Genomic DNA, 21566 nt, shown 5'->3' with positions numbered 1-21566 from the left:
CATAATTTAGACCGGACTTATTATTGTAATGACGTGTTCAAAATGTGAGGGGAGAAAAACGATGATTTGGAGTGAGCTGTTCAAAATCAAATTACCAGCTGATCTCTACCTTTTAATTCTTAACAGAAGAAAGATTTTAATGTGTCATCAAAAAAAACCCAACACTTTGAGGGACCTCCCAGCTAATTTTTTTAGTGCAGTGTCATTTGGGGCAATTTACTTTCCCTGGTCATTAAGTAATAGGGACAAGTGTTTCAAAGGAGTGAAAAGTTCATTTTCTTCTATTCCAGTTTTTGAAGAGGAGCAGGACACTGGTCACTGGGGTGGTGAGGATTTCTGAGGTACAGCAAGCCCTAATGTAGGTGAGAGAAATTAGTATTATAATAATTAGTATTGTCTAATTACTGATGTTGAAACATCAACAACCTACAAAACTAAGTATTGAATTCTGTTTCCTCCCAGATGTACCTGCTGAATTCTAAGAACAGAACTCATCTAGAATATGGAAATCCCAATGCTAATTGTGCTGATTTCACCTGAGAAAAAGCTAATTATAGTGGGGGGGGGTTATTTGTTTTGCAGGTGTGCAATCACTGTAAGATTGTGGCTCTGCCATTCTTCCCTTGAAATCCTAAAAATTCTGATTTTATATTTGCTCAAAACCAACTATGTTTTTTGCCAAATACTGAGTGAAGGCACAGTAATTAAACCAAAGATGGTGAGTTTGATAGTGGAATACTATCAAGATTAAATATTACAGTAGAAGATTTTAAGTATCTTCTTCATTTATTCATCCAAAATTACACAAGGTTCTTGTTCCTAACCATATTCTTTGTCATAGTGGTCAACATTTCTTATTACTTCAGGTATGGTTCTCTGGAACTACACTGGACTAGCAGGTGTAGAACCTATTCAGTGCAAGCCAGGATTTATCTTAGGATTGAGTTTGAAAAATGACAAATAGTAACCCATTTGTTTCCAGCTTCTCTGTTCTGACAGGAAGAAAAAAGAGCTGTTAACTACCTTCTTGATTTGCCAAAGCTAAAACTCTTTTTTGTTCCTCAGTCTGTAGTCAGCAGTTATCATCATTAAGTTTCAGAGTCAGAAAAATTCCAAAGCACCGTGGCAGTCATGGCAAAACTGACTTTCTTCCTCTCTCCTATCCTATGAGAGGCAAAATTCAGTAGTTTTCAAAACATCCCTTTAAAATAGTCTGAAACAGTAGTGAAGGCTCTTCTGTCAAGTACAGGAAATCCTTTACAGCTCTATCTTAATGGCAGCAGGTTCAAAATAGGAACCTTGGGATTGACTTTCAGCATCTTCAGTGGTGGAAACTCTTAGATCACTGCTGTACTAAGTTTCTTTCCATCCCCTCAGACTATTAGTCCTTCTGCTGTACACTGAATATCCTTGCATCCTGTTACTGCAGTGGTCACTGTCTCCAAGTTTATCCAGGCAAGGGCACCTGTTAAAGCAGTCCATGATGACAACAGTGCCTAACAGCTTTCTGTTTGGTTTTGGCCAAGGCAAAACATGCAATGGATTTATCTTTTTTTTGTTTGAATTGCCAGTGACAATGAGTGCTCAAGACCAGGTTTTGTAGTTCTTTGGAGGTTTGTTTGAATTTTTGGTAAGGCAATTTCTTCAGCAACATTACTATCTTCAGCCTAGGAAAGTGCCTTGTATTGCAGGCTTTTCTGAGTGCTTTCTGTCCTGTGGAAAGATTGAAGAGGTGTGGATGTTCACTAGTACCCCCAGCAAGTTTTGAAAATGGGGCAATTAATTTCTGGAAAAGTTTTGTTAAAATAATACAGCAATCTATAAAACTCCTGTAATAGCACAGTTTATCTCCTTTCCCAATTGTCTCCTCAAGCTCAGTTCTATCATTCCCCAGTATTTCATTTGTAGGCTTATTGGTTGGTAGCAGGAGCTTATCTTGTGTAGAATATTCGTTTAAGTCAGCTTCTAAACCAGCATGGCTTTTTTGAATTCCTTGCTGAAAATTTTCCTAGCCTGTGACAGAATCTGAATGTGAAAATTTACAGACCACCATAGTTAATATTGTGACACTCTTTAAAAGGCTTAAATAAGTCATGTGTGCATTACACATGGAAATATTACTTGGATTTCTGAGATCTCCAGCAGGGTAGAACACAGAACAGAGTGATAAATACAATCACATCCCCCTCTGCTGGCAAAGCAGAAGAGCTCAGAGGTGTGTGGTCCCTTCCTAAATCTGCTGCAGTTAGCCTGCCCAACCCTTGACTGATTTTGGATGCTAAACTTACCTTATTCAGCCACAATATGTCATGCATGTCATTTCCATGTCATGTATCTCATTCCTGTGATGCACAGTTCTGGTGCTGACAGAGAACGTGAAAGCCTGGCTGGAGACAATTGCTTAAAGAATATAAAGATTGCTTCATCTTTATATATGTTAATTATCATAAATAGATGCTGCTTTAAGCAGAAGTCTATGCATAGTCAACATCACAAAAGTCCCCCACTTCTACTCAGACACCAGAATTTGTCAAACATTTCACAACCAGCGTCCTTAATTTGTCAAACCAGAATTACAGAGGAAAAAGCAGAGACATAAGGATTAAAACATTTTTGAGTTATTTTTGGAGGATTAGTGGTTTAATTTTAACAGGAATTTTTGAAGGCGATTTCCATAATGCATCGCTGCAGGCCCTGATCAATTGTTTTAACCATCCTGGTTCTAAACACGTTTTTCTCTTCAATGAATTTCTCAAAGAGATAGATACCACCACCGACTCCAAAATAGTGCACTTTGCTTGCCAAATACACACAGCCATTTCTGTCCAAGAGCTGAGCCAGTGTATCATGCAGAGCACTGTAGTAGTCAGGATTATAGATGGTCTCAGAGGTGACAATTATATCATACTTTGAGCAGGGTTTGTTGCTGTCTAACAGGAGCTGGCTGACTTGAGACCACTCTCCAGAAAAAAATCTGCATCTGTTGAGCACATCGGGTGAGCCTGCTGCTTTCCTGGGCCTCTTTGAAGGAGGCTTGCTGGCTTTTGTGTCCTTCCCACTGCCCATCCTCCTGCCTTCACTGATACAATTGGCCACCACATTAGGTAAAGTTATTTGGTCAATCACTGTGCTGTTGTAGTCCTGAAAATGCACTCTGGCAGCTTCACCCCGCAAAGCAACAATTCCCAGCAGCCCAGCCCCGCAGCCAAGATCCAGCACAGTCTTGTTGGTAAATTCTACTTCAGCCTCGGAAAAGTAGTCCATGAGATCAAAGGTGCATTCCCAAATTTTCAGCCCTCCTTCATAGACTCCTGGGATGAGATCAGAGTGAGAAGAAACACTTTTGGACACGATGCCTTCGCTGTCAGCATCACCCGAACACGTCATTTCCACTACGGACAGCTTTACGTAAGACAGGTCCAATACTGTCTCCATGACTTTATTTTCCAATACTTTATTGAGACCTTCGGGAATGCTGTGCTCCTTGGCAGCTTTCACACAGAGTTTTTTCTTCGAAGCTGCCTCATCCTGGTGCTTAGCAGCAGCCAGCTTCGGGCTAGAGTCTGCTGCAGGATCGGCAGCTTCCCTGCTCTTTTCTCTGGATTCCTGCTTGTCTTTTGGAGAGCACAGCAGTAAGAAATCAGCATCTGTCTCACCGTTCTCATTTTCATCAACAGCAAAATTAAACTGAAAATCCATCTTCAGGATTCAGGAATAACAGTTTTTTAAAAGCTTAACTTATTACAGCCAGCTTTTTATGTAGGTATCGCTGCAGGACAGTGTTTCACTGGTGCAGTATCAGATGTCTTGCCAAGAGCCAGGTGAATTGCTGCTGGAAATAAGAGTAAATAGTTTTATGTATCAGTAATATCAGCACAAACCGTCTAATTGTAGCATCCTGATTTTCATTACCAGGCTCCCCCGGGAAGTCGTAGAGTGTCCCTCTCTGGAAACATTCCAAATCCCTCTGGACGCGTCGCTGTGTCACCAGCTCGGGTGACGCTGCCTTGGCAGGGGGGGGTTGGACCGAATGATCTCCAGAGTTCCCTTCCCACCCTAACTATTCAGTAATTTAAAGAACCCGCTCTCTAATTAAGTTTATTAACAGACAGCGTCACCCATCTCACATACCATAGATACAAGCATGGTAATTAGGACAGCTAAAACTCGCATTTCAGACCCAGCCTTTCAAGGGGCGCTAAGCCAAGGCCGGGTGCGGAGCTCCGGGAGCGTTTCCCACCCCGTTTTCCCTGCGCCGTGCCCGCACCCACCCGCGCTGCCGCTCCGGGCCGGCCCCGCATCTCCCACGTGGAGCCGCTTCCGCTTCCGGCCGCGGGGCATTGTGGGAGCGCGGGGCGCCTTTCCCGCGCCGGCTCGCGCTGAGGGGAGCGCGGCCGCCGCCATGTCCCAGGCGGACCCCGAGCTGCTCCTGCGGGAGCTGGGCGCCTGGGACTGGGAGCTCTGCCGCCGGGAGCTGCCCGCCGTGCTGCCCCGGCTCCTTATATCCTTCCCAGCAGGGCTCTGGGGGGGCTGCGGGGGCGGTGTGTGCATCCTTCGGAGTTCCACGGTTCAGCCGAATCTGTGTGAGGGGGAGCGATGGGAGCTCTGTGGGGCTGGGTGTCGGGAATCTCGCTGGAGACGGGTACAGCCTTTCCCTGGTATTAAAGAGTCATAGAACCTAGAAAATCGCGTGTAGTTCATTTAGCACTGGGATAACTCCGCGACACACCTCTCACCCACTCCCCCTCCTCCAAAACAAAAGAAGCCCAGCCCCCTAAAATATCCCAAACCACACACCAGCAAAAAAAACCCAACCAAACAAAAACCCTCTTCAAGACTTGCTCTCTAATACATTTTGGAAATACTTTGTTGATCCTGTGGGTACTCCGGGCTATCAGCCTGCGTTGCTTATGGAGCATCCTCACCAATTTCAGAGGTACATGAGACAGTGATAGAAGTCACTGTGGTTTCTGCAAGTGCTTTAAAGATAGCCTTTATAGCAGAGCAAGTCTGATTTTCTTTAACGTTTTTTACTCAATGTATCAAGAGTCTGAAGACTGGACTGAGCATATTCGTAAGTGATGGCTAAAAAGTGCCTCTTCTGTGGAGCCCTCTATTGCAATTGCATTGGAATCACTGCAGTGCTTAAAATACTTCTGCTACAACTTTTCAGAGTCTTCAGCGATCCTGCTGGACCTTGCACATTCCACTTACTGCATGTTGAATAAGCTTTATAAATGCACCTACAGAAACTCTGTTGTTTTTCCCTTTCTGCTACTTCTGATCTTTAAAGACACGAAAGAATGGTGATTTTTATCTGGCATTTACTTTCTTTTGGGCTGTTACCTTTCAGGTGACAAAGCTGATAGTTAAAAGAAAATGAGGCTCGTATGTAACTCCCTGTTACATTGCATATTATGTTGCATTATAAAATGTGCAAGTATTTGCAGTTTGGAATGTGACAAATACTAGATCTGTAGGCTGGCAGTCGTGCTCAGCCTTCAACTAAGTTTAGTCAGGTGTGCTGCTGTTTTTGGTGGGTTTGTGCACGTTGGAGCTGTTACAGTTACTTGATTTTTCGGGTAATGTGTGTGTGTTTTCATGCATTTCAGATAAGGCAAATGCTCTGTTGCCTCTCTCAAAATCGAGTACCTGATCTGTTTTTGCTTTCTGCAGTTCTTTGTTTCCTCCGGTAGTTTGCTGTATATTTCTGAGAATTACACATTGTAAATGTTTTTCTTTCCAGGTGTTTTGAGGATCCTGACTGAGATGTTTTTGCCTCATATCAGCCTCGAAGACTTGGAACAAACTTTTTTCTCAAAAGTATTACCTAAGGTAGGAGAGCTTCAGTTAACTGTGGAATTGTCAGTGCAGTGTTAGGACCTGCTTAGATTGCAGTGATTCTTCTTTTGGGGTTGCACAATATCTGTGGGATACAAAAATTAAAATGTAAATTTTACCCTTTAAGAGTTTTCACAGTGTTGTGTTGAATTGTTTCTGTGGTTGTTCTCATTCATTACAGTAGGGAGAGAATCAAATATACAATGTTCTGCTTTCTACTCTTGGGTTTTATTTCTTTCTGAGAAGATAGGGCTTTTTAGACAATTACTAAGGTGGAGAATTTTTAAGTGAGGGAGCTTCTCAGGACAAGTAAACTGAAGAGCTCAACACTCCTGTATCATGAATAAATGTTGTGAAATTTGTAATTAATATAGTGAATAAACTTTTAGACCATACTGACCTCACACATGTTTTCTTTTTTGATGAAACAGTGGAAAATTTTGTGCCACAGTTGCATTAAAATCAGTGCTTGCATTTTAAGTGGTGCCAAATTACTGATTTAGATTTCAGGCCTCAGCTTGTCCTTTTTAAAAAGCCAGCAAAAATAGCCACTTGAATTCCCTTTCTCTTATTTTATCTCAAGTAACAAATTTTTGGAGATTACAGGAAAATTGTCTCACAATAGGCACATCCTGAAAAAGGATCAGTGTACCACTGTTTATCCTGCATGTGCCCAGAAGCACCTCACTGCCTTTGCAACACTCATCAGATATCCAGAAACCTCAGCAAAGTAGAAATAGGTGTTGTTTGTATGTCACAGACTTATTTTTTTAATGTATTCAAAATATTAGTAATCATTCTCAGAAAATAAATTTTCTTTCTTAGAATTAAAATATTTTTTAAATTATGTGGTTTTAACTAAGTAAAAAATCTTTGGTAGGTTGAGGTATATATATTTCAAGCAAATTAACTTTTAGCAACAGATTTTAGAAGAAATAACAGCTGAGATACCTTCTGTCTATAATATACATATATATAAATGGTTTTTACTTCTTGTTGTATCATGCTTTGTGACTGAAGTGCTGGCAAGTGTTCTGCTGTGAGTTCTCTCTGTGCCTCCATGCCAAGGAAGCAAGCAGGTACAGAATGGTGTTATTATTTGCATGTGTGCTTCTGTAGGTGAAACATTTCGGTTTTATTGTGTTCTGCCAGACTCTACAGTTCTTTGATAACTTGATGTGTGAATTATCCAGCAAGGCCAAAGGACTGACCAGCCAGAGTACGGAGTTGTGCAGTACTGTAAGGAATCTGCTGCAGGCAAGTCCCATCACATCAGCTGTCAAAATAATGTTTATATCACTCTTTGCTTTTACCTAAGCTACTAAAAGGTTTTTAGAATTTTTTTGCCAGCTATTGATGCTTAAAATGTGATTTAACCTTCCTTTGTAGTCGAAGTTCAGTTGACATTTTGTGAATTATTTGATTACAGCTAGCATGTGATGCTAATGATAATTTTAAAAATCATCTCAAATTCTGCTTAAGTCCCTCCTGCAGATGGAATGTGACTCCCCATATTTAAAGAGTGAATCTGGCACCTGTTTAATCTGGTCACTTCATTCTGAGTTTTAACATTTTTGTAAATTGAGAACAATAGTCAAAGAAATAAGGAGCTTTCACAGAGGATATGGTATCAGAGAAAAGCTCTGGAGCTCCATTCATCTTTAACAAATTGCTTATTTATGCAAACAGCAGTGAACTTTAAATGCCGTAAAACCCCAGGTGCATTTCAACTAAGAAAAAATGCTTTTGGAGGTAGTGCAGGAGTAGCTGATGTTGTTCCCCCTTGCTCTCAGGCCGTGGTGCAGCTGCTGGAGACGCTGACGGGCTGTGTGCACTACGTGTGCTCGCTGCAGGAGCTGTCCCTGCAGAGCATCCACTCCCTCCCTTCCTCCGTCCTCTGGGTGGTAAAGAGCACCTTCACACACTGCAAGGTAGGCACTGCTGGGAGCACAAAGTTCCTTGTGCTCCTTGGCTTTCAGGAAACACTTGAGATCTTATTTTGAAGCAATACTGTTGTCCAAGTATTATTCTTTTAATTTTAGTTGTTAAGTCATTTTCAGAATGCACTCATTGCACAAGTACAAAGATGATTTTTCAGCTGTCTGCCCAGCAAACTTGACCTGCTGATGAGAGGCTCAGACTGGGCTCAGACTGGGGATCAGTTTCAGACATGGACTGATCTGGATTTTCAAGTGCAACAGTAATTCCCTCAAAGCATTGAAAATAAAAAAAGATTATCATGGGGCGCACTAACTTTTGGTTGCCTTTCATTTTCACTTTTAGTATTTATTTCTTATGGGAACATTTACATCAATTTTCCACATCAGGACTCAAACTCAGGTGCCATATCTTTTCCTAGTAATTCTAATATGGAAGTATTGGGAAATCTCTGGTAATGCTGCTTCCTTTACTGCTGGCATTGTCCTGTTTTGGTTCTACAATCTTAGGTTCATACAAGGAGGGCTGATCCACAGCCCCTGACACTCCCAAGAGTCAGCCAGACCTCATTAGTCCCACGAGCTGCAGGTGAACATATTTTATATTGAGTGCTCTGGGGCTGTGTATTGAGTTAAAGTAGGTACATCTGTGCCTTGTTCTTTTTTCCAGAGAGGTGTATGGCGAAGCTCTTGGTGTTTTCTGCATGTGAAAAATAAGGCTGTGAGTCCTGAGCTCTGTAACAAACCTCTTCCTCCCCTTTCAGGACAGTGAATCAGTGTACTGTGGGCACCTGCACCTAATTTCTGACCTCCTACAAGCCATGTTCAAGGAAACTTACTCCCTTCAGAAACAGCTGATGGAGCTGTTTGATCTGATTTCCATAAGCTCTGCTTCCAGTGAAGAGGACATCACATGTATGGTGTCAGGTATATGTGAATTGGGTACTTTTTGAGTCTTAGTCTTTTTTTCATACAGAGAGTATGTGTGAAATTTTAAAACAAGTTTCTGAGTGTGCTCAGTTCCTGCTGTCCTGATCAATTTTTCAGAAAGCAGCGTTTTGAACTCAAAAAGTTTGTGCAGATTTGTAGGAAAAGGGCAGCACCCAAACACTGAGCCATTTTCCCAGTTCATGTCAGTATCCTGGTATTCTCTCAGTATTCTCTTGGGATTGCTGTGAACTCATAAATCTGATTTAACTCTGTTGCTGCTGTTTCCTTAGTAATCCACACTGTGCTGGAGATGTGCTCTGTCATTTCCAATATGGACCACGCTCTTCATGCCAATACTTGGAAGTTCATCATCAAGTATGTAGCTAAACTCTTTGGGTGTTATTGTGGTGTAATATTAAAGAATGAATGTCTCAACTGGGTTTTATTGTGGTGTAATTTTAAATAATGAATGTCCCAATTGCTCCGTGCTCAGAGTTTCTAATAACATTAAAATGAAAGAATTCAATGTAGCTATTTAGTTAGGAAATTTAGAAATTTAGCTAGGAGGTAATGTTAAAACACTGCCACTGAAAGTAGGTAGGAATTGGTATGAAAAGTAATAGAAACTTTCTGTATTGCAATGCAGAAGAAAATTTGCAGCACTGTTGTCTGAATGATTAATATTAAGAGGTCTGACCAGCAAATTGGTAGATATTTTAATTTTTGGCCTGTATAAAAGGCTAAATGGTAGAATTGGCTATTTGCATTTGTAGGAAATAATTGCACTGACAGTTGCAACAAGAACTCATTGCTTCTGACAATTAGATATCTGATTATATTCCTGTCTTTCAGGCAGAGCCTGAAGCATCACTCCCTGCTGCAGTGCCACCTGAAGCACAGTGACATCCTCGGTGGCCTGTGCAAGGACACTCTTCTTTCTTTTGACTCCTGTTTGCAGCTGGCTGAGCAGATGAAGGTGTCACAGATACAGGTGAGTTTAAAAGCTCCCAAGGCTGCCAGTGAACTTAAGGAGGAAAAATTCTTTGTGCTGTATTATTGCTCGGATTAATTTGGTTTGGGTTCTTTTTGGTTTTCTTTATTTCATGTGGTAGAAACCACATGGAAGTGAGGCCCACAGCTTTGTGTAGATTGAAGATGTTTTAGTGAGACACTACATTTTCACCATACTATGGGAGAATCTTTTTGTATTTCCTAAACTGGCATTATCCCAAGGCCAATCAAATCTTTAATATTGCTCTGAAAATGTTGAAGCCTACATACTGAATATTTTTAAAGCTTTCCCCCCTTAGCTTCAGAGTTTGTAGAGAATCAAATGTGAAATAGGTTTTGAACAGTGTTAGCAATCTAACTTCCTATTTTACTGTATTACTGTACATTAACTTTTAGAAGTGCTTCTTTTGGACAGGAGGGCACTGACTCCAGGCTGTTCCAGAAGACAGTGAAACTGTGCAGGTTCTTTGCTAACTCCCTTCTACACTACACCAAGGTAGGTTTTAATACTTCAATTCTGTGTTAGTATTAAATGTAAGCCTTTGGTCTGCAAATGGAATCATTCTGTACTGTGTAATATCTTAACAATTTGCAGCTATCCCATATGAGCAGTATAATTAACATCCATACATAACCTGCTTTAGTTCTTCCACCAGTAAATACTCACAAGCCTGTGCAGGGTTACTGCTGGGATTTCCCAGAAAAATAAACCGTAACAGGTTGTTTCATCCAGTAGCACAGAGTAGTTGATAGATGTCCAGTAATTCATGTAATTAATCATGGGTTTTATTTAAAAATATCACTCAAAATTGATGGCTTTTGCAGGAATTTCTTACCTGTTTCTCTGATTCCTGTTCTCAGTTACATCAGCTCTTTCTTCAGATATACAGGTATGTGAAGTACAAATAATTGATTATTGATAGTATCTTAATAACATTTCTATACTGCATTCTTGAATTACAAATATTTTGAGATGTAAAAATGCAGTTCTCATTCCAGAGTTGTTACCATCTTTTTTATTTAGAGAAAGCTAAAATATTTTTAATAAATTAGATGGCTTAGTGTTTTGTAGTTACCTTAACCCCATTCTTGATCAATACTGTGCATGTCCCATAGTGACAAACCATTAACTTCATTACAACTATTTATGGCAAGATTTATTAACAGATTATGTGTAGGATATGCAGAAAAATAAATTTATACAACTAAATGCAGGTGTCAGCAGTGCCTTTTGACAGATTGTTTCTGCTTTAAGACAAAGTTTGAGAAAACTTGTCCTGGAGAAAGAGGGGATCAGAAACAGAGTGTCCTGAAATTTTTCATAACTTTACTGTTGTGTTAATAATCTTAAGGAGACTCAAAGAAGGATTCTAGTTCTCCTGGAAGCAGATGCTCTTTTAATGCTACATTTAAAAATGTCTGCAAGTGGTTTATCACTTTCTTTTCAAAAAGTTTTGTTGCAGCAGTGGTGAGGAAGCATAAGAGAACCCAGACTTTATACTGACAATTATTTATGCTATGAAATCAGAGGGCTGATTTCAGCCCTTTGTTGGAATTCAGAATAGGTTTTGTAGTGAGATGTGCACCTGAGTTCACTGCATGTTCCACTGCAAGATTGGGTGGATGTGTTTTTATGAGTTTCTTCTAAGTTTACTCACCTTGTAGTTTTTTTTCTCAAGTGGAAAGTTGTAAAGTTTTATTCACTCAGGGAAGCTGAGCAGGATTTTTGGGTAGGAAGGTGGCATTTTTACAGTTCACTTTATGAGCTGCAAGAGTAGAAGGTTTTCATTTCATGATCTCTTGCTTTATTCTCATATTGGTTCTTTTTTTCTTTTATTGCCCAATGTTTTTTTATCTCTTCAGAGAAACTGTGATACCCTTTTAGGGTCATGTGTTAAGTTAGTGGTGTGATATTTGTGGCTGTCAAATTGAGTATAAAGACATTTTCCTGCCTTTTCCCTTTCACTCTTTGTGAATTGATATTTCTTCTGAGAGGTGTGATGTATTCTACACATGTGTTCTGTGAGCTTGTAAGGTTTTCTTTAAATGTTCAGTAAAATATTGGATTGTGATGCTTATTTTAAAGGCTGAATGCAGAGTGTAACTCTTGGGCTATAACATATTCTAAAATGGGGAGCCTTTTCTGTCTTTTATTTCACAGGAGCAAGGAAATAATGAATTTGTAGTGTTGCTGAAAATGCTACTGAGAATATTTAACTTCTTTTTTTTTCTTCTTCTTTTTTTTTTTTTTTTTTTTTTTTTTTTTTTTTTTTTTTTCTCTATTCCCCCTCAGCAAATTTCCTCCCAGTCTTTATGCTCCAGAGATCTTGGAAGTTCATCAGGATGAAATATCCCGGGTTTTTCTTGTGGCTCTGGACCCTCTCATCACCCAGCTCCTTCCCTTTAGTCCTTTCATGGAACAAGTGTTAAGTAAAAATTTAGGTAGGTTGAAAGCACAACTCCCAGAGCTGTCTGAGGGATCAGCATTGACATTTTGGCTTTCTGGACCATAATATTCTGTACTCATTTGCTGTTTTTTTTGTAAATACTGTGATAGAGCTGATTACCTCTTAACTTGGATGGATTTTATGACAGATAGTTTTATGTTGTTGCTGAATTAATCTTTTCTAAAGTACTCCTAGCAGCTGCTCTGTTAATCTGGTTAACAGAAATCCTGTCGATTCTGCTCTTCTGCATAATTTCAATCCACATTTGCCACAGACTTTCTAAGTAAAATGGATTTGTTCTGTTGGTAGGGGAAGACAGCTTTTTTTTTTTTCCTAAAGCAAATATTTCTGCCTTTAAACTGGGAAAATGTCAGCTTTTTGTTTCAACAAGCTCTTCTTGATTTTTGCCTTGGCTAAAATCTCACAATTCTGAGGTAGCTCATCAATTTGCCTTTACACCTAAAAGCCAGTTTACACACACAATAAATATATCCAGGCAGCCTGCTTCACATCTGAAACCCAAACTTCTACAGGTCTCCCTCCTGAGCAGCAGCTGCCCCAGTGTCTGCTCCTGCTTACCATAATGGACAAGCTGTCCTCTCAGCCAGAAGAAGTGCAAACTCTCTGGAACACAGGAAAAAGGTACAAAAATGTTCTTGTTGCAGTTCTGCACCACACCAGTTGTTCCATATAGGCAAACAAAGGGGCTCAGCTGCTGGAGTTTCCTTTGCAACTGAACTTGTAAAATTGTCGCTGTGGATTTCCATCCTCATGCCAAGACAAACAGGATCTGACGTTCATTGCCTCAGGAGTGAAGGATACAAAGACAGAGATGTCTTTGTTTATTCAGGGTGTCTTTCCTCCCAAATTTGCCCTAAACCAAAACAAGGAAAGGGAAGGAGTGGTATTTAGAGTACTTGTAGGCTAGGAATAAGGCTATGTAGTTTGTTGTAAGGATATAATTTGTTGATACTGAGTTAAAATTTCATACTTTTATGCCTGAACCCTCTAATAATCACCTGAATTGTTAAAAGAGGAAGGCAGTAAGGAACATAAATCTGGTGTAAAAGCACTGGGGTTATTGCCATCTTTTCTGGCTGAAGACAAAGATTTTGTAATACCAATGTTGCCTGCAAGATTTGGGACTTACATGTCTGTAACCAAACTGTTCTCATTTTTATTTGGTTTTTTTTTCCCTTTTCCCCTTGCAGCCTGTCTTTGTTTTCAGCTCTCTTCTTCAGTTTCCACCAATGCTGTGGGGAGCTTTCTCTCCCTGTGTGTTTGCCACAGGTGGTCAGTACTGGACAACCAGAAGTTCCCATCACCCTCTATCACTATGTCTGTGTCCACCTGTGCTCCTTCATTGCTTCCACACTCCCATCACACTTCCCTCAGCTGGTAAGATTGGGTTTTGCTTATCAGTTCTTCAGCTGTTCTGATGCATAGGTGCTACTTTAAAAGAATGGGTTCTTTCTGATGATGTGGCTCTGAAAAGATGCTCAGAGAACCATCTGAGATGGTTTTATGGAAATCAGCTGTGACACAGTTGCATGGCTGGAGTTCAGTTACACAGTAAATGTCACTTGCAGGAAAGGGGAAAATAAATTTCTTGTGGATCTCAGTGGTCTTGGCAATTTTTATTCTCTTTCAGAGGAGGGAAGGCCAAATTGTTATAAAAGTTGAGTGCTTTTTTTCCTGCAGTACTCAGATTGTGGTCATTTTCCCATTTCTCCTCAGGAGCGTGCCCTGCTGGATGCAGTGCTGGGCTCCAGTATGATCACGTCTCTGCTGGCAATGGACTCGTGGTGCTTCCTTGCCCGGTAAGATGCTCCTGTACACAGATCCAGTTCATTCTGTTGTTGAACATAATTTGCAATTTGCTTGAGAGAGATTTTTGTAAAACAGAATTTTCCCAGAATTGCATTGTTTTCAGACACAGAACATATTTTAAAAATTAGGAGTAGAAATGGCTTAGCCATTTTTACATTATTGCAAGCAAGGGGAACATAGCTTCTCTATTTAATACAGTAATTTCACGAATACAAGCCGCACCAATTTGACCAAAATTTTGGTGGAAACCCGGAAGTGCGGCTAATATTCCGGGGCGGCTAATCTATTAACAAAATTCTAAAAGCTGCCAACACGGAAGTGAGAGCCCGCGGCAGCCCCAAGCCAAGCTGGAGCCCGGCCGGCCCCGGCAGAGGTGGGAAAGCCTGGCAGAGGCGGGGCCAGCAGTGCGGGGGGCGGGCGGCAGAGCCTGGGCCAGCAGGGCGGGGCAGGGGGGCGGCAGAGCCGGGTCAGTAGGGCGGGGGAGCCCGGGAGAACTGGGGCTAGCAGTGCAGGGGAGCATGGCAGAAGCAGGAAGGCCGGCGGGTGGGGCTGCCTGGCAGCGGGGGAAGCCCAGCAGAATCGGGGCCAGCAGCGTAGGGGAGCCCGGCGGTGCGGGGGCCTGCAGTGCCGGCCAGGGCGAGGAAACGCGGCGGCGGTGCAGACGGGAGGGGGCGGCCGGCGAGCCTGGTGGCGGCGGCGGCAGCCCTGCCGGCGGGGCGAGCGAAAGCGGCGCTCGCGAAGCGCCGCCGCCGCGAGCGGAAGCGCCGCCGCCGCGAGGGAAGCGCCGCCGCCGCGAGCGGAAGCGCCGCCGCCGCGAGCGAAGCGCCGCCGCGAGCGAAAGCGGGGCGGGCGCGGCGCTCGCGAGGCGCGGCGCTCGCGAGGCGCGGCGCAGGGCGAGCGAAAGCGGCAGCGGGGCGGGCGGCGAGCCCGGCGGCGGCAGCCCTGCCAGCCGGGCGAGCGAACGCGGCAGCGGGGCGGTGCTGACGGGAGAGGGGGGCCAGCGAGCCCGGCGGCGGCGGCAGCACCAGCCGACCAGCCCCGCCGAGCCGTGGCGCTGAGCTGGGCCACCCGGCCCCGTCGGCAACCATGAGCGGGCCGAGCCTTCCTGGCCCCGCCCCGAGCCAGTAAAGCCCGCTATGCCGCGATCCTGTTACTAATTGGCCAATTTGTGAAAGCTGCGCACGGATTCTCGCGACGAACGAAAGTGCGGCTAATATTCGGGGTGCGGCTTATCTATTGACAAAGACAGCAACATTGTCGAGGCACCGGGGGTGCGGCTTATAATCCGTGCGGCTTGTATTCGTGAAACTACTGTAATTGATTTTTGAAATGGTTGTCTCAAGTAAATTGTATCTCTGCAAATCTCTTTTAAATGTGCTAGGAAATGGCAATTTCTCAGACCAGATTTATGATATGAAGAATAGGAAGTACAGATTGATAAGCTGCTGTCTCTCATGTTTCAGGTATGGAACAGCTGAGCTGTGTGCTCACCACGTTAATGTGATTGCCCACTTGGTAAGAACCACAGTGATGTGTTTGCAGTTTGGCACCAGTTTTAATCTGAGTGCTACCAGCCAAGATTCAAATGGAGATTGTTTCAGTGCTTCAAATTGGCTTAGTAGTTAGCAAAAGCAGTACAATGAAAACATAAACCAATATGCCCTGCTTATTTTATTTACAGTGAGCTCACATAGCACATCTCAGACCATCCTGTATAGAATCTGTTTGCTCAGTGGTGATTTTTCCCTCAGTGTAATGAGCTGCATTACTTTTTTATCCTGATGCAGGTGAAAGCTTGGCCCAGTGACTGCTGCCAGGTCTCTGCCCTGCCTGTGCTGCTGAGGCGAATGATGTTCCTGATGGCTCCAGAGCATCAGGCAAGTACAGCACCAGCATCTGCTGTGGAAGAGTAGAAGAGATTTGAATCAGTGACCTGTGTTCACATATTCCCTTTCAGTTCTGGAGATGCTGAGTGCTCACTTGCTGCATTTGTTATTGTACTTGTTAGTGACTTAATGACTTAGACTAAGTAATAAGTTATTACTTATTGTGGATGCTGCTTTGTGCAGATGTGCTCTCTAAAACAGGAAAAGCACATTGGCCTTTCTAAGAGTTACTGGGTAGCAATGAAATATTTTTTTTGACAAAGTATGAGAACAACAGCACTCCCCACATTTGCTGAAACTGTGTCCTGTCATTGCATCTGTGACTGATGTGAATGTTCTCATGACATCAGGTGTCCAGAGGGGTGTCCTGTCCTGTCCCTGCCTCTCTGTGTACCCTGGAGGGACTAAAGTCCTCTCTCTACTCACTAGGGCCGTTGATTCAAGCAGCTGAAAGAATAAGTTCCTTAATCATTCTGATGTCCTGTATGTGACAAGGGAGGTTGCAGTTTCTAAATGTTTTTCATATAAAAAGATGGATTTTATTGAAATATTTTGCACTATTTTTTTCACATAATGTATCTGAAGCAAACCAGCAGCGCATTTTGGTTTCTCATCTTTCAAGCTATCAAATTGTTTTCTGGTCTGTTTAGTTTCTATTACCATTTGTTTCCAGGTAGAATTTGCTCATAAGTTTCCTCCTGAAGAGGTGGAGAACTTTGCTGTGTGGCAGCACGTGTCCCTCAGAGCCCTGAATCCTGACCTGAGGGCACAGGTGGCGTCTCAGCTGTGCTCGGCTGGGCTCATGCGGTGCCGGCAGTGGCTGAGCAGCAGCCGTGCCCTGGGAGGGCTCCCAGCTGTGGTAAGCAGATCTGCTTCTCTTTGGAAAATGAATCAGCTCTCATTTTTCAAACTGCAAGGATTCTGTTGCTGTCACCTCAGTTCTATTATTCAGTCTGTTGCCTAGCTGACACATGCATAAGCAAGAACTCTCATGTTAATGTTTTCTTGTAGAATGCATCACTTTAGGACCTCTGCTGTGCTAGTGGAGGTTCTGTGATTCACTAGTTACTCTAGTTGTTGTATTTTTCTTCAGAATTTCTGATTCATGCTGTACCTTAGCATACAATTCCTCTTCAGTTTTAAAGTCCTGGCTGGTTTTATGCAGCATCAGACCTGAAAGATGCTCACTGATCTCCTTAAATGAGGGAGTGTGAAAAACTAAAGGCTTCTCCTGCCAGTGCAGCAAATGACCTGCAGTGTGTGAAGCTCACAGGAGTAATGGGTGGTTTCCCTGCTCTGGAATCTTTGTTGGCTGCTCTCCTGCTGGATTAGGTGTTCTGTACATTGACCTTCTTGCCACCTTGTATCACTTTAGATGTTTCATGTGAGCCTGGGATTTTGGTTTGGTTTACATAAAGTGTGTTTTGGTTTGTCTGACACATTTTTTCCTCCTAGAACACTGCCCTTTCTGTCCTGCTGGCTGTCTGCAGTTCTGATGCCACTCTGGAGGCAGAACTTAAGACATCTCTCTTGGGAGTGCTCAGTCAGTTCTGGTCTTTTCTCCAGGCTAAGCAGGTAAGAGATGCTCCACTGATGACAGCACATCTTGGAGAGGCTGGTGCTGTTTCCTCAGGTTGTTGTTATTCATTTGTTTTACTTGGATTGGACTGTTTCAGTAAAGCACAATGTACCAGTGCTGCCCATCAGCTCTCAACTGGTTTATCTGTGAGGCAGGCATGAACTCCGGGGAACTTGAGTTTGGACTTCCTGAATGTTACATATATGCTTCCTTGTTACTCCATCTGTTACTCAGTGTCACATTCAGATTTGCTCAGGGAGAAGCCTTAAATTCCTGGTTTTGCTTCATACCCATTACAAATTCAGTGTATTTTAAATATTGATTAGGATGTGAACAAAACTCAGGGTGATTTGATTAGAGCACAGCCCAGCACAGAGAGACACACAGGGCCAATCACTCCACCCAAGGCAGTGTCCTTGTGACCATGCACCAGTTCATGGCTGCAGCTGCATAAAGGAAAGGAAAAAAGGGTTCCTCAGGGTTTTCATGCTCCAGATTAAAGAAGAAAGCTTGAGAGTGGGAGTGAGGAGCCAGCAATGTGCCCCCTCAGAGGTCTCTTCCAACCTCAACCATTCTGTGATGACATTTTGGCAACTGAAAGAAATAGTTCAGATAACTTTTAGGTGCTTATTTTAGTGAGTAGTGAAAGGAGAGGGGGGTTAAGAAATGTTCTTTAAAAAATCAAAGAAAAGGGTCTCATAAAATATGACTACCTAGAAATACTGATATGATTATTAATGTTTTCTTTGCTGCTTACAATGCAGTGCTTTAAATGTGGGAAATCAGAGTAACAATTTTGGAATGCTACTGTAACTTGACATTCTCTCCTAAGCAGTTATTCCATAAGCTAAAATGCAATGTTACCAATATCTTGTGCTCTCTTCAAGGTCTCTGATGAGCCATGTCTCCAGAGGACACTGTGTTTACTACTTCACCTTTTAGAATTTTTCATCCAAGCACTAGATGCTCAACTGATGACCCAGGTAAAAAAAAATCCTAAAACCCCCAACACCACCTTATGAATAATTCACTACATGAAAAATAAGTTCTTTGTGATTTGTTGAAATCTCAAGTGAGTTATTTCATGGTCTGGCATTTTCTTAACAAGGAAGTAATCTTCATAGATTACTTTCCTGGTCTTTAAACCAAGCACATGCCATTTTGATTAACACTACTTTTGAGAATCCCTTTTCTCTGTGAGATAATTGAGATATATGGAAGTGCTATAGAGATAAAACACTCATTTCTTTTTGAAATGGACCCTGCAGCTTTATCCTGGCCAGTTTTATTGGAGAGGCAGCATAGCTCCTCCAGGTTTCTAAACTCCATGTGTTTGGATTTAAGGATGAGCCTGCTCAGTTTTCACCTGCAGTCTGTGTGATGGGGCTTTGCTGGGGTTTGCCTCCTGCAGGTATTTGCACTGCAGTCATCCCTGCTCCAGCTGCATCCCCCGGATCATGTCCGTCTAGCAGTGGTGGATTTTCTGTCTTCCATGGGAAAGGTGTTTATTCCACAAGAAGCACAGGTAAATGGAATTGTGGCCTTAATGAAATTGCCTTGTCTTTTGATAAAAAGACTTTTATTTAAATATACAGTTAAAGAATCAAATTCATTAACTACCTACAGGAACGCCAGGACAGTTGTCTTGGATTAATGGTGAGTGCAGCAGGTTTATTTTCATCAAGACGTGCTGAGTGCCTGCAGGATGTTTGGAGGTTCAGATGCCAGTCTTTTCTCACTGGTGAGAAGGAACAAGAAGTGAGAATAGAATGTCACCTCCCTCACAGTGGTTCTTTAGTCAGACAGGGCAGCAGCACTCACATTTCCCAAACCTGTCCCTCAGAGTGATTCTTTAATAATAAATCGTGATGGTGGGATATGCACAACTAACCCTTGGGAACTGATGGCTGGTTTTTTCTCTTGCAGAGGCAGGTTGTGCCCCAGCTCTCCTGTCTGTTTGCCTCTCTGCTGGCTGACCAGACCTGGCTGATTCACCAGCATGCACTGGAGGCATTCACACATTTTGCAGAGGTGAGCAGAGCCCAACTCTGGGTGCAGGCATTCAGTTCCGTTAAGTTGTGTTGTACACAAATTCTCTTGTCTCAAATGCTTGCTGCTCCTCACTGCACAGTCTGGATCTGAGTTACAGCTGTTGCACGTTAGAAGTGCTGAGGGCTGGTGCAGTTGGAAGAGATTTCAGGAACTGGAAGTAAAGGAGGATTAGGCACTGGTTGCTTAGATTGGTTGCAAGAGACTGTCATAGAAACATCTACTTTGTTCCCTTGTTAGCTTGAATATACTGAACAACCAATAACATTTTTGACAGGAAACAAGACATGAAGATGTTGTTCCTTGGTGCCTTAATTCTGAAGAAGCTAAGAACAAAGTTGTTAATTTTCTGGCTAAGGTATGTATGTTGCTTAACCATTTTACTGCTATCTTAGTTGATGCTGTACATCTGCTACCAGCAGTACACAGCATGGGTCTAGACTTGCATTGTCTGCATGACCATTAAATAACTTTACAGTAAATTGTCTGGTTGAACTTTTCTGCTTGCTTTAATCAGCAGAATTAGCAACTGCCATTCCTGTGCACACTGGTCCTCCAGTACTTTCAACTTCAAAGCTTTTATCATCCTTAAACAAAAATAATTACTAAATTGCACTGTTGTTTTTGAAAGAATTTACCTATTAAAAATACAGAATTTGATAATTTGGTTTGATTTCCTTCCTCATTTCTCTTGGATCAGTTTCTGAAATCAAAACGAACATGTATGAAACATTTCAGTGCGTTTTGCATATTAGGAGAAATCCTCTTAGGAGCAGGTGGCTGTTGCTGCAGAACAGTGCAACTGGGGAAGAGGGGGCAACTGTAACCTGAGGCAGAGCTCTCTGCCTGAGCAGCTTTTGGCAAGTAGATAGTTTAAAAAAGAACTGAGAGCTGCCAGTGATGCTAACCCAAAGTTGTAGATAACCTCAATCTTTGGTTAGAAGTGTGTGTGAGAAACAATATTCTTTGAACTGCACATTAAAATCCCTCCCTCTCTCCCTTTTGTTCTGGTCTACAAATTGAGCCTGTGAAGGTTGGTAATGCTGCCTGGGTTTAGTTACCTCTCCTGGGGCTTTCTCCCTAGACAAGGCAGGTGGAAGAGACCAGAGAAGCACGAAGAGAACGCCTGAAGCAAGAAAGGATTACCTGGAGTGCACAGGTTTTGAAAGTGGATGGAGAACTGGAGTCAGCAGGAGAGGTATGTGTGCTTCTTTAAACTGTTCATTTCTGTCACTTCTGGGGAGTCTGAAAAGGCTGAGCTGCCCTCCATGCTCTAAGGAAAAAGGTCACATGTATGATATCCTAATGGTCTGTAGTGCCTGCCAGGCAGCAAGAACCCTCAGAGGACAAGGGACTCGTGCAGCTCTGTTCCACCTAAGGGTTTCCTTGCATTTGGATGATGACTGATCCCTCAAGTACAGTATTAAATGGATGTTTCATGTTTTCTTAAATCTGCAGCCTGTGGCCAAAAGAGCCTGTCACCCCCCTTCTGAGGAGCAGTACAAGGCAGCAGTAGGCACCATGGAGGGGGCAGTGGAGGCTGTGAAGCTGCTGCTTCAGAAAGGGTCCCCCCCAGGCTGGCTTGCAGTGAAGCTGGAGGCTCTGCATGCAGCCATGGCCACCCTCAGGGACAACCTGCGGTAGGTGCTCAACAGGGCTTGGGGACAATGACCCAGCTCAGCTCCCTGGTGGGAGGGAAGAGGTGCCTTCGTGCCAGGCGTGCTGCAGAAGGAAAAGCTGTGACATGGGGCACTGCTCTGCAATACTGCTGGGTTGTGGTTTGTGTGCCAGAATGGACTGAGGGCTGCAGTGCCAGCCTCTCCTGCATAGCCTGATGGACTGGAGTGGGCACTACTGGACATCAGAGCTGTGGGCTTGTACAGTGCTTGTTCTTCTACTGTGTGGAGATAAACATTTCATTATACTGTATTCTGAATACTGAGAGGTTTGAAGCTGTTGTAAAAGCAGCACTGACCTCGGTCCTGTCACATGCAGGTGCCCAGGCAGTAGTGTTTTTATCTTTATTTTAAAATATACTCAGGAATAACAATTAAAG

At 42.8% G+C, this 21566-nt stretch overlaps 2 protein-coding genes across 8 annotated transcripts; one reads left to right on the top strand and one right to left on the bottom strand.

The window, feature by feature from the left end:
* Positions 1-1630: 1630 nt before the first annotated feature.
* On the bottom strand, positions 1631-4314 carry METTL18 (methyltransferase like 18). Of its 6 annotated transcripts, XR_004418688.1 has the most exons (3): positions 4132-4223; positions 2289-3829; positions 1631-1713 (listed from the first exon to the last, which is right to left on the bottom strand). XR_004418688.1 is itself a non-coding variant. In XM_033067363.1 (2 exons), the coding sequence occupies exon 2, from the start codon at positions 3697-3699 to the stop codon at positions 2647-2649; it is 1053 nt and encodes a 350-aa protein (XP_032923254.1). In that variant the 5' UTR covers positions 3700-3829; positions 4272-4314; the 3' UTR covers positions 1631-2646. The 6 variants fall into 6 exon arrangements, 5 of the variants coding, with proteins under 5 accessions (XP_032923254.1, XP_032923250.1, XP_032923252.1 ...); XM_033067363.1 differs by lacking the exon at positions 4132-4223 and adding an exon at positions 4272-4314 and having other exon boundaries at positions 1631-3829; XM_033067359.1 differs by having other exon boundaries at positions 1631-3829.
* Positions 4315-4345: 31 nt separating this feature from the next.
* Positions 4346-21560, top strand: C9H1orf112 (chromosome 9 C1orf112 homolog). 2 transcript variants are annotated; one of them, XM_033067357.1, is made up of 24 exons: positions 4346-4501; positions 5035-5074; positions 5747-5835; positions 6994-7098; positions 7635-7772; positions 8543-8705; positions 8999-9083; positions 9561-9699; positions 10135-10215; positions 10581-10609; positions 12013-12161; positions 12700-12808; positions 13378-13564; positions 13904-13986; positions 15460-15511; positions 15784-15873; positions 16556-16741; positions 17338-17457; positions 18349-18444; positions 18873-18986; positions 19388-19492; positions 19788-19868; positions 20595-20708; positions 20969-21560. In XM_033067357.1, exons 1-24 carry the CDS (start codon positions 4403-4405, stop codon positions 21152-21154), a joined length of 2640 nt encoding a protein of 879 aa, XP_032923248.1. In that variant the 5' UTR covers positions 4346-4402; the 3' UTR covers positions 21155-21560. The 2 variants fall into 2 exon arrangements, with proteins under 2 accessions (XP_032923248.1, XP_032923246.1); XM_033067355.1 differs by having other exon boundaries at positions 4347-4501; positions 10545-10609.
* The last annotated feature ends 6 nt before the right edge of the window (positions 21561-21566 follow it).

This window comes from Catharus ustulatus, chromosome 9 (genome assembly GCF_009819885.2).
Source record: "Catharus ustulatus isolate bCatUst1 chromosome 9, bCatUst1.pri.v2, whole genome shotgun sequence".
In the NCBI taxonomy this organism is placed as follows: Eukaryota; Metazoa; Chordata; class Aves; order Passeriformes; family Turdidae; genus Catharus; species Catharus ustulatus.
Note: the sequence above shows the minus strand (reverse complement) of the source record. Positions and strands in the feature narration are given on the sequence as shown.